The sequence below is a fragment of the Condylura cristata genome, unplaced genomic scaffold (assembly GCF_000260355.1).
Source record: "Condylura cristata isolate star-nosed mole 26May11 unplaced genomic scaffold, ConCri1.0 scaffold00005, whole genome shotgun sequence".
Taxonomy (NCBI): Eukaryota; Metazoa; Chordata; class Mammalia; order Eulipotyphla; family Talpidae; genus Condylura; species Condylura cristata.
Genome location: NW_004567106.1, coordinates 54,167,153 through 54,186,341, shown reverse-complemented (window position 1 = coordinate 54,186,341; position 19,189 = coordinate 54,167,153). Strand labels below are relative to the sequence as shown.

The 19,189-nt window shown below is 38.2% G+C and overlaps 1 protein-coding gene across 2 annotated transcripts in view; it reads right to left on the bottom strand.

The window, feature by feature from the left end:
• The window catches only part of CPED1 (cadherin-like and PC-esterase domain containing 1), a 248,922-nt gene that overhangs the window by 176,813 nt on the left and 52,920 nt on the right, over window positions 1-19,189 (bottom strand). For both annotated transcript variants that reach the window (XM_004677169.2, XM_012720742.1), the window contains exons 3-4: window positions 18,680-18,786; window positions 7,981-8,056 (exon numbers count right to left, since the gene is read on the bottom strand). In XM_004677169.2, the coding sequence (XP_004677226.1) occupies window positions 7,981-8,056; window positions 18,680-18,786 (183 nt within the window). The remainder of the gene's footprint in view (window positions 1-7,980; window positions 8,057-18,679; window positions 18,787-19,189) is intronic.

Sequence of the window (19,189 nt, the reverse complement as noted above, 5' to 3'; positions counted from 1 at the left end):
AAAGAAAGAAAGAAAGAAAGAAAGAAAGAAAGAAAGAAAGAAAGAAAGAAAGAAAGAAAGAAAGAAAGAAAGAAAGAAAGAAAACTACCTCACAGACATTGTGAGCAAGATCAATGCTCTTTCTTTCTGATTTAGGTTGTCTGGCCAAATTTCAGACCCCCTCACTGTTTTTTTTTTTTTTTTTTCCACAGGCTCCATGGAGAAAATATGCTGAAGCACACTAGTCAGCAAGAAGTACTGGATTTATTTCCTCTGCCCTGAGTGTAGAACCATTGCGATGAAGAAAACTGCCCAGAGAGCTAATCTATACGAAGTACTGAGCCATCAGTAAAGAGAGAGAACGCTCCCTCCTGCCTTGCTATTCCACCTCTGGCAGTCAGCACAGTGTCTCTTTTGAAGAAATGAACAAATATTAAAGATTTGAGGTGAAATGGTACAAAAATATGAGCCTATTTAAGGTAAGACATTCATGCCTACTTCTAGTTTGCATGAATTCAGCTAAAGATTGGTACCATGTTGTGCATTTTAGTGATAGTTTTCCACTTCATGCAGGTTTAGTATTATGAAAGTTCTCTGTTTCATAGATGCAAACCCTTATTACACAAATAGGTGATTATATCTCATAGGAAGACACTATTTTCAACCTTGCCTGCCTTATCCTTTATCTCATAGCACAAACTTGATATTCCATAAATGGACAAATTCGCACCAGCATTGCAAATGCCCTCTGATGATCAGCCCACCCGCCCACATCTGCAAGCCCATCCAGAAGCCTCTCCAGTCAGCCAGTAAAGGCATCAGCCTGCTCTATGCCCAGAGCAATGGCCGTGCTCTGAACTGCAGAAGTGACAATTAAAGTCCTGTCTCAAGGAGTCTCAGTCCTAGTGGGGAGACAAATATAAAAAGGTTCCAATGCAGATTTTCACAAATATGCGAGGAACCCAGAAAAAGGAAAGAACAAATCCATGACAGCAAGCAGGTAAGCTTCACTTGGAGATACTCTTGAGGAACAATTGCTCACATTTCCCTTACACAATATATGAACAGATATGGCTTAGCCACTGTCTCTGGTTTAGGGTATTCCGGTTGTTTATTTTTATTTTCTTTATTTTAAAAATGACATGCTCGGTTCTCCCTGGTGGCGCAGCAGATTAAAGCACAGCACTGAGAATCTAAAGCCGCTTCAGCATGAGTTCGATCCCCTCCTGCCCCGGAGGTGACCACATAGTGTGGTAGACCTCTTCTGACCCACCTGCTGCTCCCCTCAGCAGTGTACTTCGTTGATCTACCTGTTCTGTTCCCCACTCTGTCTCTGGTGAAGCCTCTCACCGCCCCTGAGCCTCTGGCCTGTACCCCATTTCTGTGTGCACAAATAAATAAATCTTAAAAAAAAAATATGACATGCTCATCTGGAAGGAGTGTGTCCTTGTCTGTCCTCTTGACTTTTCTGAGAACTATGTTGAAATGACAAACTAAGCTCTATTTCCTCGTGTCTAACATATCTAGCCCAAGTGATGGCTGGTAAAATCTGTGGAGAGACATGCTGTTACAAACCGTGTCCAGCCATCACCATCATGACTTTTTTCTTGAAGTGCATCCTAACCTTGAGGAGAAGGGCTTCTTTACGTACTGGGTTGAAATAAAATATTAACAACTGGTTTACCTCCATTTGCCTTAGAATACATGGAAATGCTTTCTACATTCTATATTATGAGTGCTAAAATTATGTCATAAGCACTCGTATCTTTTTGCAAGTATGTAAAGCAAAATAAGGACAGATTGCTTCAGGTCTCTAGCCATTTGCATTGGTGGCAAGGGTTGAGCTGACATTTTGAAGCACAGTATAACTTCTTCCATTTCAGAAAGCGAGGAAGACATCTGGGAAAAAGGAAGGGCAGGCAGGTGTGACTGTCTTCAGTAGTTACTGTATAGGAATGGAGAAGTCAGGTTGTAGGAATATACATGTATTTAACTGTGTATGTATATATACACAAATATATATATGTATATGTGCACATACACACATACATACATTTGGGGCTTAAGGGCTAGCATGAAAGAAAAGCATGCATTTTGTACAAGCTTGTAGAAAAATTCATCAAGTGGCAGACTAAGTAGTATAGATTTGATAGGAAAGAAACTATGATCAAAAATGGTTAATGGAGTTGGAAAAAGTTGCAGAATTTAGAGTATGAAAGTGTCACCTGAAGTTCCAGTCTCAGTAGCACTGAAGGAATGAAAAAGCCAGAAAGATTGTGTTATAAAGTGTTGAATTAGTTTAAACTTTCACAGATGTAGCAGTTCTGTGTGATGTGATGGGAGTTACTGAGCAAGGCTACAAAAGTGAAAGACTAAAGAGAAATGAAGATTCTGGATGATAAGAGCAAATTACTGCACAGTTGTATAGACATCAACATTGAGAAAAATAGTGGCAGATTTGAAACAAAGAGGAAGAAGTTAACCGGGTGATAATTTTTTTTATTGAATATGCTGAATGATCAGAATATTGGTAAATGATAGGAAGGGATGACAAGGAGATCAGCAATATATTCCTCAAAAGATGACACCTTAAATGTCAGGGCCTAACCCAATAGGCCAGTGGTTCTCTGAGAGAGAGTGTTTAGCAGAAATCTCAGCTTCATTGTCCTGGGGAGGGGGGGCTACTGCTTTATCAGAAAATGGAATCTAGCATTACTAAGGGTTTAGGGGAAAGTCAAGGTATACTTTGAGCATGGGGAAATCTGGGGTTAAGGAGGTGGAGAAGTAGCCGCGAATGGGACTGAATCTTTGTGGTAACGAGTTTTACAGGGATGAAGCCCATGAAGGAACAATTTTTTAAGTTTCCAACACTCAGCATTACTAGGTATGTCTGGGTGAGACCACATGGCCCTGACTTATAACTTTCTCTGTCCTTAACTCTTCATCTCTTCCTGGAAACCAAATGGCTGATACTCAAGAGTCTATACATTTGATGATAGACAAAATACTGAAAATGTGCAGATAATCTGGTCTCTCAAGTTTCTGAATTTGTGATCTGTAATGTCATATATCAGGCCTCTCAAAAACATTTTTGTGTGTTACTTCTGGTCTAGATAAAAATCTATCCCAGTACCAAAAGGAGCATCAGAGGCCAGAGAGACTGCTGTGAGCAAACCTAATTAGCTTGTTTTATTTAATGAAAGGGGTGAGGGAAGGTTCACTCTGGCTGCAGCCTCGATAACATTACATTTTTTTCAGGGGCAAGACAGGAAGTGGGGAGAGTATGAGTGCTGACTAGGCCTGAGCTGATCATGTTAGAGATCTAGAAAAGTAGATATAGTTGGTGAGTTAGGGAGTGAAGACTTGCTGACGAACTGAATGGAGTTTGAATGCACTTGCAGAAATTCTACCAATTAGAAATTCATTGGGTCTGTAAGCTTCTTTTATAAAAATGCAAATATACCTAAGAGGCTTATAACTGGGGTGAGGGTGTAATTTAGTCTGAATTAGTTCCATCAGCTTACTGTCTGCTATCACCTAGCTGAAGTCAGTCCTACTAAAGAGATGTGTTTTACTGGGGGAAAAGTGTTTTATAGAAAGAAGACAATCTTAAGTGGGACAGGAGTTAGAAGTCTTTGGCAAGATAGAACTAAGAAGGAACACGCAGGAGACACAGGGAGGAACTACCAGCACTGGAGTGTGCAAAAAACTAGCAAACATTGGCCCTCTGAAATGTGGCCAATTGCCTTGTAGAGATGAGACCCCAAGCTTGTTGCATACTGGAAATGTTCCTACTTCTTGTTTGAAGGAGAACAGTACCCCCAGCTACAGCAGAAGGGGGGAAAGAAAATGAGAACAATAAGTATACTCAAGTAGTATGAAACATTGACACTTTCCAACTTGCTCTATTTATTCCTTAGGCTTCTGGCTCCTTAACAATGATCACTGATAGCATATGATTAACAGGAATGTTTAGAGCTGTCATATGAAAAGCAATCATCAAGTTCATGCAAAATAAATAACTGCTTTTGGACAATGTTTAAAATAATTTAAATGATGTTATTTATTTTTTAAATATTTATTTATTTACACATACAAGAACTGGGGTATAGGCCGGAGATGGGGGTGAGAGGATTCACCAGAGACAGAGTGGGGAGCAGAACAGGCAGATTGACTGAAATACACTGCTGAGGGGATCAGCGGGCAGGTCAGAAGAGGTCTGCCACACCATGTGGGTTACCTCCTTGGCTGGGGATCGAACTCATGCTGCAGTGGCTTTGGATAGCTTCATCGTGCTGTGCTTTAACTGTTGCAGCACCAGGGAAGGCTCTCAATGATGTTATTTTAAAGGCTTGTTTTCTCCATATGTTAGTAAATGTCCATAATTTTTTAAAGACTAGTCTTGTTTTTAAAGACTAGATGTAACAAAAGTGTTTTTTGTTTGTTTGTTTGTTTTTCTTCCTTCTTTATGTAACATATTACACCCAAAAATGAGAACACAGGTTCTAAAATGTGCAAAATTCTAACTTTGAGTACTAAGTCTGGGTGTATTTCAAATTTCATGTGGAAGTCAGTGCTTGAGAGCCAAGGAGGGAAAAAAAAAACCTACTGGAAAGAATGAGTAATAGCCAAAGTTTGGCACTCTCCTAACCAGGACTTCTTGGAGAGTGATACTGCAGGAAAATGAACAAAAACAGCAACTCAGGAACCAAGGAAAACAGTGGTCTGATGTTTTGTTTTCTTCTTTAATTTCAAATATGGGAAAGGCATTCTTTTTTATCAAAAAATCCAAACTTAAAAGGCTTTAGCAGTAAGTTTGGGCCAACTAAAAATTACGAAACTTTTAACAGGCAAATATTAAATGGCAAGATAAAAATAGATCTTCGTGCTAGCCAGTAAAAACTCCATGGATTCGTGCCCTTCAGTGTGAGTCATCAGTCTAATGGCAGGTACTCTCTGTTGAGGACGGAATGGAACAGCCAGTGTAGCCGTCCTTGCTGTCTCAAACGCTGCTCTGCATCTGGCCAAAGCTGCTTGCCCTGCCAGGCTCACAGGGCCCAACCACCTTTACCAGTGTGATCATCCCTCCTTTCTTAGTGTCCCTGTATCTACCTACTGTTGAAGAGAAAGCCTGAGGCAGCATGCCCTTCTGGGACAACATTACATTGGAATCATGGAACCTCAGCACTCCTGATCATTGCCAAATGTCACACTTTTATAGAAAAGGAAACCAAAGTAGCACTCAGCTTCAAATCTTGCTCAGAATTATAAATCATTCCACTTCTGAGCTAGAACTTGTCAGGTATTCTCCTCACTGTTAGGTGACCTCTCCATGCATCTTTTATACTTCTGCACATTTTGCAGAGACACTGACAAGCTTTGTTCTGAACGATCTTTTCAAATATATTAATTAATAGAGTGGATAACCTTGCAAGATAGAGATGATGTCTTACTCTGAAGCAATGAGAAGGTTTTGTCCAATATAAGAAAATAATGCCTCTCTCTGGAACTAAGGACAGGCAAACTCACTGTCTATCACATAACATTCAAAGTCCCTAAGCTTGAAGTTCTTCTCTTGAATTGCAAACTACCAAGTACACAGTGTCACCCAGCCTGCTACATACCACCCTGTAAGAGCTGGGTCAGTGAATGTCGAAGTCATTTGTCTCTGACCCAGGAGTCTCACGCCTTCTGCCAGAACCTATGAAACTGGCAAGATGACTTGTGAACTTGGATGCACAGTGAGAGCTCAGAGGTGTCACAGTTTTTGACAGGAATAAAAAGTCAGAGTGATAATCAACCATATAAAAAAGAAAATGTTAAGTGTTAAGAAGCCTGTTTCACTTTTCAAATCTAGGGTGATCCAGTGACCATTTTTTGAATCTTATGTGTTAGGTCTAACACACCAAATTAAATATCAAATCAGATTTTATATATATATATATATATATATATATATATATATATATATATATATATATACACACACACACACACACACACATATATATATACACATATGCATACATACATATATATACATACACATATATACATGCATACACATATATACATATATGTGTATATGTATATATATATATATATATAAAATCTGCTTAAATTTTAAATTAATCCCATGAAAAAAAAGGTCTCATTTTTACTTTATAGTTAAAAAAACAAAAACACCAACACCCAAAGCTAAGTTACATAGCTAATAGGGAACAGAAATAGAATATCTGGCTTCAAAATTTTTGTTTTGTTTACCTCCAATAAACAGCATAGTTTAAGAAGACATGGACCATTCTGCCTTAAAATGAAAAATATACACGAAACTATTGTTTAGTTTTTACTACCTTATCTTTTTAGCAGTATTGTGTATTAGGTACTCACATGTGTCACTCTCTGATCTGTATTTAACAAAAAATATTCAGTATCCACAACAAATAAAGCTTTTTAATCTTGTACAGACTGAGACTATGTTATATACTATATAATCATAGCAAAGGTCTACAACAGAAGCTATTGTCTATAAAGCTTACACAAGAAATCATGCTATAGACATATTCTTTTAAAGCTACACATCCAAAATAATTTAATTAATTTAGTCACAGAGACAAATAGAAAACTAATATATTAGACAGAGTGAAGAAAGGACTATGTATGTCTGAAATGTAAAGATGTCTTGAGAATAAAAAAATTTACAGCAAAATGCAGAAAAAATCCTTAATTTTGTGATAGCAACATGTGAAATATATAATCATGTAGGAGTCATTTGGGAAATTTAAAAAACTGGTAATCTATTTTTGGTTACAAATGGTCTTTCATGTCTATACTTCTATTCTGCTAACTCCATATTAAAAAAAAATACCTTAATGTTCTGAGTCAAACATTTTGAAATGTAAATAACAACAAAGAAAGGCAGCCTTTGAAAATATGCAGACTGTGTTCAAAGTATAAACATTTTTTTCTGAAATCGCCTTAAATAAAGGATTTCTAGGTATTTAATAATGTATTCATGGAAATACTTTGCTTGCTTCTCACAAAAACAACTGTAGTTTATAAAGAAAAAGCAAATGTTCAAGATGATGGAGTCATTTACAATTGCCCTCATCAGCAATAACTACAGGACTATGTTTATGTAGCTATTATTTATTTTAAACTCATGTCTTAAACCACAAGTGAAAGTGCTGACTCATTTTTACCTTATTTTAATCTCTGGAAAATGACCTTAGATGACCTCTGTCTTTATGACAAGGCACAAAAATCCCTTGAGAAAAATGAGGAGATAGATACCAGCTTTCCAATTCCACTGAAACATAAACTATTTTTTTAAAAAACTAGTTAAAGCTATGCAGATCTAAATTTTAATAATATAGTGAAAATTTTTCTAGGGGGTGATGTTGTTGAACATTAAATGGTTTTGAAGAGGAACTCCAAGGAGCCCTTTCACTGAAGTATTTTAAAGCAGGCTATAATCTCCTCTCTGAAGGCTCTTATACCACCTGATGGTTTTTCCCTGCTCTGGAAGTGGAAACTTTTGTCCCAAATTTCAAATATTGTCCAGACAGAATTTACTCATTCAGCATCCTGTCTTCAGCTCACAGACAGATTGAGAAGATTTGAAAAAGCAGCAGCAAATCCATGAGGCTCAGAATCACATAGTCATGAGCAAACATAATTTTTTAAACCTCAACTTTTATACAATGAAGTACTATAAAAATCATTTTAAAATAAAGCAGCAATTACTTTGAAGACCCAAAAAAGGAAAAGAAAAGGAAAGGAATATTCTCCTAGAAAGCAAATGTAAAAAAAATACCACACCTATATCTATATTCATTTTTTATCAAGGTCTTACCACTGACAAAGCCTATGGATTCTCGAAGATTTATGATAGTGGAATTGATTGACAAAAGAAGTAACTATGCTGATATGAGGTCTTGATTGAGGAAGCCTACATATCTTACAAGTATATAATGCATAAAGAAGCAAAGGAAATATTACCTGGAAATCTTCTAATTATTTGACATAATCCTTCTTTTCTGCAAAGGTGATGCTGTATTTCTGGTAACATGTTTACCTGAAAGGAATAAAAAAGAATCTAGTGAGTTAGAAATTCACAAATGCTAAAAGCAAGAGAAATGCAAAACTCCTAGAGGAACTAGAGGGAAACATTGCATCATTTACCCTCTGAACATCAACATTCACATCCAATACACTGTGATAGTTTATTTGATAACTTAAAAATGGCTCTTAGAAATTTTCAAATTATTTGGTAAAACTTCTGAAAATTTTGATACATGTGAGTCATGATACCTGCCAAAAGTAATAGGAAATTAGCATTATGGTAAACAAAGCAATGCAAATATTTGCTGATTTTGCTTTGACAAAAATAAAAGGCAAACAAAAAATCAAACAGTAAATATACTTCAAAGTCAGATAAATCCCAAATTCTAAAGGTGACTGAATTGCAGTCATAGGGAAGTCTGTACAAATCTGTTTCTGATTTTCACATATCACTTTTATTTCAGGCTGAAGGTCATTTTTTCCTTCTAAATATAAAGCCCAGGCACCACAAAACTCTTTTTAAAAATTTATCCTTAGAAAGTTTCATAAATGTTATCATAATATATATATATGTTATACATATATAACATATGTATATAAGTTTAACTTACAAGGGAAAGATATAAGCAAGTTTAGTCCTCACTTCATCTGGATTTACAGATTGTTACTAGCTACTAATCAACTAAATCCCAATTTTAAAGTCAAATATGGTGCACATATTTTAAAACCAGAAGAAAATTACGGGGGTCAATTAGTTTGAAAATCAGATTCACTTTTGAAAAATTATTGATTACTTTCAAATCAATTGACACTAAACCAATAAAATACAGTTCCCGGATGGTGTCCCACTGACATGACTAGAAAAAGGTGCTCAGCTGACAGGGAAGGAGCAGAAAAAGGTCATGTAGCCTGGAGCACATTTGCTGCTGCATTTTTCCCCCACAGTTTCTTCAAGCTCTGAGAGTCTTTGATCCCTAAACTCCACTTCTGCTCTAAGATTTTTATCAATTCAACAATTCAATCAGAAGTTGTTTTCAAAAAATAATTCATTTAAAGTGCTTTGAAGCAAGGCATCAATTAAATATTCTCCAAGCCAGCAATCTTGTTAATTCTATTAATTTATTCAGCCAACCATAAACTTCAGCTCCAGGTTTGTAGGAGGGATGCCTGGGCTTCCGCAGAACCAGCCTGGGATTCTGTTGGAACAACATCTCTAAATATTCCATCTTGAAAGTCCACAATGATTATTGCCCTGAGAATTGAGAAAGGCTATAAATATGGCGCACTTTAGATTCTAGGGTGTCTACATTTCTTACATTCAAAAGTGAAAAATTGAGATCCAATGTAGCAAACAAAAGAAAAAGTGTTTCCACATAATCCTGTAATTTTCAATTCAGGACACCTAAGACAGAAGGGAGAAGACAGCGTGCTACAAAAGTAAAAGAATAATAGAAGTTTGGGTCTTTTTCTTGTTAACACACAAAAAAACTTTGCACAATTAGATTGTAAAATGCTTCAAAAGTCAGTAAGCTTGAACCATATTCCTCCATATCAAGTAAGATCACTCAGGTGCTACTGACAAAATAGAAGCATCCAGAGAATCAGGGGTAGCTAGAAGCATCCACAGAATCAGCTGTAGCAAAGTAGCATTCAAGGCTATGTACTGACATCAGTCCTATGTAAAACCTCCCAGTTCTTGAAGGATCCAGAGCATGTGATGGCCTTGCAGATGCTTAAGTCAACTCTCCTCTCCAAACTGCAAGAATAGAAGTCATAGTAAAATGGGTAACAGTAATGAGTTAATGGGCCAGAAGGGCTTATGTGGGTACAAACACTGGGTGCGAGCTTGCACAGATGGTAGATGGAAGGGCAAGTTGCAGCTCACCTCAGAGAAAGAACTACTCACGGGAGTCCCGGGGTCAGAAGGATGGACTGACTCAGAATCCCCAGAAACCAGAGCCCAGCCCAGGAAAGTGACCGCTCTCACCCTTCTGACTCCTTGTTTCCCTCACACCCCATCCAGTGACCACTTCCTGTGCTTTTTGCTTCCAAATACATCTTTGGAATTCACAGCAGTATCAACAGGTGACCTGTCATGACATGTGAACCCAGAAATACTGTCGCCATTTTACTCTGGAACTGAGCACCAAATGTAGCACTTACACTCAGTAACTCTGCCCAAGGAAACTGACACAGTGAAGGATTACATTTACATGCCAATCAACTATCTTACACACACTTTAACATTCTCATTGTCGCTTATGATATCCTTGTATATCCTAGTGCTTTTTACTCTTATATTTGTGTACATCATAAGATATATGTTTACATTATTATCAAGTGGAACATTATCAAAGAAATTTTAACTTGGATTGGCTGTTTTTAATATAATTGTTGTCAGCTTAAAATTTCAATAATTTTTTTTAAAGATTTATTTATTTATGCTTACAGAACTGGGAAACAGGCCAGAGGTATGGGGGGAGGGGGTGAGAGGATTCACCAGAGACAGAGTGGGGAGCAGAACAGGCAGATTGACGATTGACAAAGTACACTGCTGAGGGGAGCAGCGGGCAGGTCAGAAGAGGTCTACTGCCAAATGGGTCAGCTCCCTGGCGGGAGATGGAACTCGGGCTGCAGTGGCTTCGGAGAGCTTCATAATTCAGTGCTTTAATCTGTTGCGCTACCAGAGAAAGCCCTCAATAATTTTTTAAATAGGTTTTATTTGGGATGAACAGTTTTAGATTCACAGCAGAATTAAACAACATGTAGAGGTTTCTCATATTTTCACTATTTCCCTCATTACTGAAACCCCCCCCACACACACCAGAATAGTACATTGACTTTACGTGATAAATCTTCAATAACACATCTTTGGATATCATCCAAATTATTATTTTCATTGTCAATTTCTGATTGGTTTTATGTAGAAATTTTGTATTGGTTAGAAAGTTTTATATATGTGCATGTGTATACATGCTTTATATAGATTTCTTTTTCTTGGCTTAAAATCATCTTTGAAAGGATTAGTACGCATATGAAAATAATGATAGGATCGAGCCCCAAAATATTTCTGACAACTTATTGAGAAAAGGAAATAAATATATATTAAAAGATTAAAATTCAATCCCCAAATGCCTTTCACATTCCTAATCTGTGATAATTGATATTTAAATGACTTCTATTAAATATCATAAGAAGCAAAAGTAAAAGATCATTCTTATTTTGAGTCATGTTTTATTAATGAAAGCAACAAGTATGGCATTAATTATAAACTTGACAAAGCTTGTAAATCACAGAAATGAAAACCACAGTGCTACCACTGTTAATAAAGAAGAGTAGACATTTGAATCAGGACTACTTATAAAGGATAAGAAAGTACAGGGATGGGGGATATTTCTTTGATGACTTACAAACATTAATAATGATATCTACTTCAAATTGTATCTTTGGAAGATATTCTTTTTCTTTATTATATCTGCACAGACATTTACCTTTTATTTTATCAAAAATCAGCTCTCTTCCAAAAGCTGTTCAGTATCATCCACAAAGAATAGAATTAGTGACAAGAGTCATTAATTCTTCTTTCTCTCCAGGTCTCTCACATGCAATTATTCTGTCAGATTCACCTGAAAATGTCTTTATATGCTTTAAAATAAGAGCCATTTTGGTAGTTCTCAGGGTTCCTTGTACTAAAAACAGAATCCTGGTTTTAGGAACTGCTAATCCTACAAACATTTAGAGCCAGGAATGAATCCCTCTGCTCTTGAAACACTAGAACCTGTCTGTTAGAGGGGAGCTATAACCCCAGTTACTAAACTTAGTGTTATCCCAAATAGTGAACCTCATTTCACTGCAGGCGTCCCAGGGACCAATACAATTTTAAGTTCATGCTACTTTCCTCCTGAATAGAGAGACTCCTGGATATTTGCTTTCTCTACAGAGCTCAAGATAATATTCCCAAAGCACTTACATTACACAGCTCTGATCTGATCAGTCATCCTAATTAGCACAGGTACTCTTTCTTTGTTGATCCTATCCTAAAGTCATTGAAATCCTATAATACTCCCAACAAATTGGAAGCAACTTCTGTTTTGAATATGTATGCTTCCATTCATGAGTGACAGTCTGTAATGTTCTACCTCACTCATGCTCCAAAGTAACACTGGGTATGTTTCTTTTACAATTTATATATTCTTTAAGAATAACCACTAGAATGAACTAGAAGGGCAGCAGAAAAACATTTATTTAGAATGATCCGATAATGCTGTGGATAAGAAAATAGAAGTTAGACTAAATTTGCTTCATCTATTAGCTAGGAGTCTCAGACAATTTTCTTAACCTGTCTCTGCTTCAGTCTCCTCATAGGTAAAGAATGAACATATGTCAGCATTTCGAGTGGAACGTGGCACAAGTAAAGCTATGCCAGTGTTTGCTGTTATTGGCATTTCTGTCTACATGATAGATTCAGGTTCTGATCACATCTCTACACTCCTGCTGCTACTCCACTGGTCCAGACCCCTCCCCTCATCCTGACATTACTACAGGGACTGTATTCCTGCTTTGGGTTTGGCCCACGGGGTAGCTTATTTCAGCAGTGCAGTCAAAATAATTTTTTTAAAACGCAAATTGAATTGTGTTGCCCTCTCCCTCCAACCCCTTCAGTGACTCTTCCCCATCTCACTAAGAGTAAAAGACATTTCTGACAAGGATCCTTAAGATGCTGAGCCCCGCTGACTGACTCCAGGCCACCCAGCCCCTCTTTCCATTTGCACACACTCTGTTCCTGTCGCATGAGACTCCCTGCATGCCCCAAACAAGCAGACATACTTTTTCATCCTGCATTTGATCCTCCCCTCTGGGGCTGAATGGCTTTCCCCTACCCTAGCGTGGAAGCTCCCAGCTGTGCCTTGGGCCTTCCTCCAATGTCATTTTCTTAGTCCATTCATCTCTGGTCCTTTTACCTAAAATTCAATTCCCTGATATGTTCTCCCCTGCTCTACTTTCCCCCCCCAGAGGACTCGACACCCTTAATACGTCACTCAGCTCACTTAGTGATCTGCACAGGTACCCTGCTCCCACACCTCCTCCCCCCACTTTCATAGGTATCTATGCTTTCCATGCAGGGGTTTCTGTGTTCATTGACAACCTCTGTATTCCTTAGGCCTGGAACAGAGCTTCATACAGATGCTTAATAAATATTATAAAAATGAGTGAAAAGATATATGGATAAATAAATGTATGAATAAATGAGTGAATGAGTTCATAAAGTCAGCACATAAATGACCAAGTGATTCTGTGAGGAAAGCCTTTCAGCTCTTTCCTGCTCTCCATCTTGATGTTGGTTTGGTCCAGCTACAATATAAGAGTGATCCCAAAAGCAAAAAGCTCCCCAAGTAATAATTTTCTATTTTTCAATACAAAGAAATTTAGATATAATCCCTGCTGCTCCTCACTGTCTGAGAAGAATTTACATACAAATAAGGAAAGAGGGAATGCTGTAACAAACCTTGTGGTATTGGATTCAAATAAGAACTGTGATATAAATCAGCTGTTTAGCATATATACAGATAGAGGTATAGGTAGGAAAGGGGACATAGAACCATAGATGGATAGAGAAATAAATACACATGTATGTGCATGTATGGTATAGTATGTATACATATATGTGTCCAAATTCTGTCGATGAGGCCACTAAGACAGAATCAAAACCTAGAAATAAGAAATGCACCTTGCACCAGATCTTAGCTTCCACATCTCAGTCTCCAATAGGAATGAGTGTTCTTGAAGAAGTGGTTGATAACAGGGTAGGAAACAGGAACAATATAACATAAATCTGGAGCAAGAGGTGTTGCTAGAACCAAAGCAAGTACTCAGGAAAGAAACATATGTCAAAGGGGAACAGAAGGAGCCAGCCTGAAGGGCTCACAGTTGGAAAAATATGAGTACCAAAACTAATAAGATTATTTTGATTTATAACCCAAAGGGCAAAATAACTATAATGAATCTGTATTGTGACAAGGGACCAAGAATCCCCCCTGATATTTGACACTGGAAAGTACATTCCTTCTTTGTTACTCTTGTCCCAAAGGTTAAACCTTATGAGAAATCATCAGAAAAATACAAATTGAGGGACATCAAAATGCCTGGCCAGTACTCTTCAAAAAATCCCTAGGTGATGAAATAAAAGGAAGGCCTGTAGCTGTCATAGATTGGAGACTAAAGAGATGCAAAAGCTGAGTGCACTGAGGCCCCAGGTCCTGGGTCTGATAAAGAACATTAGTGAACAAGCTAACAATGAAATCTGAATAATGATGTAATTTAGTTAATATGTGATATCAGTGTTGACTTCTTAATTTGATAAATGTTTCCATGGTTATCTAAGAGGTTCACTGTAGGGGAAGCATGGCAAAGGACATGCCAGAGATCTTTGTTCTAGTTTTGTACCTTTTTGGTAAATATAAGAGTATCTCAAAATAAAAGTGAGCAAAAAAGCTCAGCATAACAAATACTGTATTTTACAATTTCCACTTTTATTACTTCATTCACACCTCCCATTTCACTATCTCCAATGCCATAACTGGTTATTCTGCTTTGTTCTTTTCTTATCAAATATTTTACTAGCTCCCATGAAAAGCTTCCTGTAACTGTAAAGCTAGCAGTATCTTGGAGATTGTTCAGCAGATAATGCCGTCTCATTTCAGGAAAAGGAACTAAAGGCTGCAGAGATTAAAGAGTGTCCAAATCCCTCAGCTAGTGTGTGTTGGCACTAAACTTTCCAGAAAAGCTCTAGGAACATATAAGAATCACAGTTTTCATGGGTGGTTTTCTGAGGCCCAAGTTGTAAACCATCTACTTGGGGAAACAGAAATCAAAGTCAAGAGCAACTTGGGAAGAGAATTGGAACAATCCAATTCCAGGAGAACTATTGGATATATTAAAAAATAGAACATATAAGAATCACAGTTTTCATGGGTGGTTTTCCATGCCCAAGTTATAAACCATATACTTGGGGAAGCAAAAATCAAAGTCAAGGGCAACTTGGGAAGAGAATTGCAACCATCCAATTCCAGAACTAATGGATGACAAGGACTTTGGGCTTGTCAAGAACTGGACAGCCGTGGGTGGCAGCCCAGCAGGGAACATACCACCACAGGCCATCAGGGCAGCTGCAAGGGTCCAGGGTGGTTCTCAGGTGTTTGAAAACTAAAACCTGGATTGCTCAACAAGTTTCAAGATTAATGTTAGTGTGCTCTTATTTACCTCATTTGCTGGAAAAGCCTGACTTGTGATTGTGGATTACAGAGGAGAGCATAAATGATAGGATGCATAAAAAATAGAAAGCTGAGGATTTCTAGAGGTGAAAACATGGAGAAATCCCACCTGAAGTAGGGGATGCTGACACTGATTCTCACAGACTAGTGGACTTCGGGCTGAGGGGCCTTGCATGATTTCTCACTCTTGACACAATCAATATATCGGCCCACATAATTACTTGTTGCAGGGAGTTGTCTGCTGCAGTGTAAGATACATAGCAGCATCCCGGTTTCTACCTACGGATGCCAGTAGCACACTCTTTTCCCTAGTTGTGACAACAGAAAATGTCTTTAAACGCTGCCAAATATTACCTGGGGAAGGGCTGAAAACCACTGAGGTGGAGAGAACTGAGAAGTGGCATTCCAGGCAGACAAAGCAATAAGAATAAAGGGATGCCAAAGGAAACATCACAGTTGCCAGAGAACAACACGCAGCTCAGTATAACTTAAAGACTAACATCCAAGCGAGACAGAGATAAGGGGCACTCGCTATCAGCAGAATCCATTCCAGGGAGCTTGAATAATGGCATGCATTTAAATTGGCACTGAGGGTTCCTATGAGCGGGCCACTCATGGGCACCTGAGATCTACTTGCTAGCCACAAATCACAGCAGAACATTCTTTGACTACCTACTGAGTAGAGCTCACGAGACAGGCCCGGGGATGCCTAGGCTGCTGTTGGCCTGAGAACGTGGCTATCTCTGTGGCGATCTTGGGATGTTTCTGCCAGTGATAATATCATACTTTCCTGATGCAAATGTCTCTTGCCTCCTGATCACAAGGTCCTCTTCCCTGTCCCTTGTAAAACTTTGTCCCCTATTCCTATCACACACTTCAGACCCTGTTTCTCATACCACTGTTACATGACCAGCTTTTACTAGCCTGTATGATGTCAATAAATGGCAAAGGAACTTCTGCTCAAGAATCATAGTCTGGGCTTGCAAACCTCTCCACGACTGCTGTGTCCCTCATCCTGTCCCCATCAAAAGCAGCAAAAAGTTCCTGTCACAACTAAACACCAGTGCCTCCTCCATGTCTACTCAACTGCTCTGTAATTCATGAAGCTGATTTTACTTATTTTTTTACCTAAAAGATTTATTTACTTATGCATACAAGAGCTGGGGTATAGACCAAAGGTGGGTGGGGCGGTAAGGGGTGAGAGGATTCACCAGAGACAGAGTGGGGAGCAGGACAGGCAGACCTACTGAAATACACTGCTGAAGGGAGCAGTGTGCAAGACAGGAGAGGTCTGCTGCGCCATGCGGGTCACCTCCCTGGCCGGGAATCAAACTCATGCTGCTGCGGCTGCCAATAACTTCATAGTGCTGAGACTTAATACCTTGCATCATCAGCAAGGCTGATTCTAATGGTGGCATCTTAAGGGCTCACCTGTCTTTTGACCATCAGTTAGTTGGACTAAATGATTTTGGCAAGAAATTGAACAATGGGAGTGAACAGCTTTTCTTCCCAACTTCCTCTCTGTTTGGGTATCCTTTGGTGATGGCTACATAGCTCCTTTTCTTGGCTGTAGCTCTCATTCAGTTCTGCTACATCATACCTTCTGCAGACCCCTTTCAAACAAGGGCAGGTCAGCTCTTACCATGCCCTATGTGCCTCTCATCTTGTTTGTTTCTCTTATCCTGACCAAACTCTGCAAACAAGCCCTTCACCAGTTTCTCATCATTAGACCTGTTAGCGCATGGTGCTTGTTTTCTGCCGGGAGGTTCACTGTTACACTGCAAAGATTATAGGCTTTATCCTTCAGCTGATGGAAAGCCATTCGAAACTTAAAGCACCGGTGCAGCAAGGTTAGTTCAGCATTTTATATGTCTCACTATGATAACTGTGAGCAGCATGGATTTCAGGGGCAAAGTACCTATTGCAGAAAAATGAGTGAAGAGGACTCAGCAATAGTGCTGGTCACATGTGGTGATTATTTGAATAGAATACAGGTAGTAGGTATGGAGAATCAGTAAGATATGGGAAAATAGTTAGGGGTTCAATTCCTTAGAATTGGTGATGAAATGCAGATGAAAAGGAAAAAGCTCAAAGATGAAGTTCAGATTTCTATCTTAAGAGCTAACCGGGCACTTCAGCATGAGCTTGATCCCAGCCAGGGAGCTGACCCACATGGTACAGTAGACCTCTCCTGTCTCAGCCGCTGCTCCCCTCAGCAGTGTCTTTCATTGATCTGCCTGTTCCGCTCTCCACTCTGTCTCTGGTGAATCCTCTCACCACCCCAGCACTGTATACCCCAGTTCTGTATATTTTTTTTTTTAAAAAGTGACATAGTGGTTAATCATGTTTATGCCAACAGAATAGCAGCTCTGCAGAGTTGCTAAATGCTAGAACAGAAGTGAATATATATCAGGGAGAATAGAAATTCATTCCTCCATGTGGAGTTTGACATGTGACAGACCAGTGTGGGTATTCAGCTGGCCGTTATTCATGCTGGCAGGGCAGCTATAGTGCTTTAAATTTACATGTAAATTTCAAGATCATCAACACATAGAGGAGCTGAAACTTTGGGAGTGAGATCAAGGAACTTGAAGAGTAAAAGGAAAGGTGAGTAGGAGGAACCAGAGGAGTGGTCAAAGATGGCCCAGAAACCCAAAGGATGTGCTCAGCCTGTAGGCCGGGGGATTACGGACTTAGAAGGAGAGAAGAGAGTCAAGACTGTCAGTTGCAGAAGTATCAAGAGATTAGGGTTGCTGCTACAATATTAACATTACCATTGAAAAGTAGTTATTGCTTTTGATACTGCTTTCCCAGGCTTATTAAGGGCATCGATGAGAGAGTATTTGTAAATTTTCCAGCACAGTGCTAACACATTGCACGAATTTCATAGTTTTTACGTTAACTTGCCTAAAATCCTTTATAAAGATCCACACACAATAGAAAATAAACATTGAATATCAATTTTAAAAATTAATAATAAATTGTATAAATTCCATTATAGATTAGGAGATTAGGATACCAGTTTAATTTTGTAAATGTCAAAAAAGTCATCTAGAAAATAAAGACTGTTCTACTCCCCACTGTATCTCTGGTGAATCCTCTCACCACCTGCTCACCACATACCTCTGCCATGTACCCCAGTTCGGTATGCATAAATAATCTTTAAATAAATAAATATATATATATAATATATATATATAGTGTATATATAGTATTATACTATATAAGGCATGATCAGTTTGGACTTTCTTTAAAAATTTCAAAATTTCAAGACAAATTTGAAATTTTTATAATTATGAAGAACTGGCAGTGTTAATGCCCACATGACTGATAAAATCTATGCATAGTTTGAAAGGAATATTTACCTTTTGATGTAAACCTAACTGGCACATGTTCTCCATGGATACACAGGGTTTCCCACCAACTTTTCCAGAAGACAGGCAAATCAGCAGATCCCACGAGCCCAAGTTATCTAATGGCAAAGAGTATTGAGAAAGACAATCAGCTTTTTCAAAGGCACCATTTACTTCTTCAGATTAAACAATATAATAATATAAACCCCAAACCACAAGTAACAATAATCCTGAATATATTTAAAAGTCAACATTCAAAGTAACTAAGGTACAACTTTTCTAATTTAGCAGGTCTAATATTTTCAGATTTTTGTATCCTGGGAAAATTTGATTATCTGAAGGAATATCATAAAATTCCTTTAAAAAGCTAAAACTAGAATGTTCCAAGTCAATAAATACTTCATAAATTTGTAAAGTCATATTTGGAGGTTGGCAGAAAAGATGACTATATAGTTTTCTAAGATAGGAGATCCTTGTGAAATCAAATAATGATAAGAAGTCAAAACACCAAATATTTTGTTC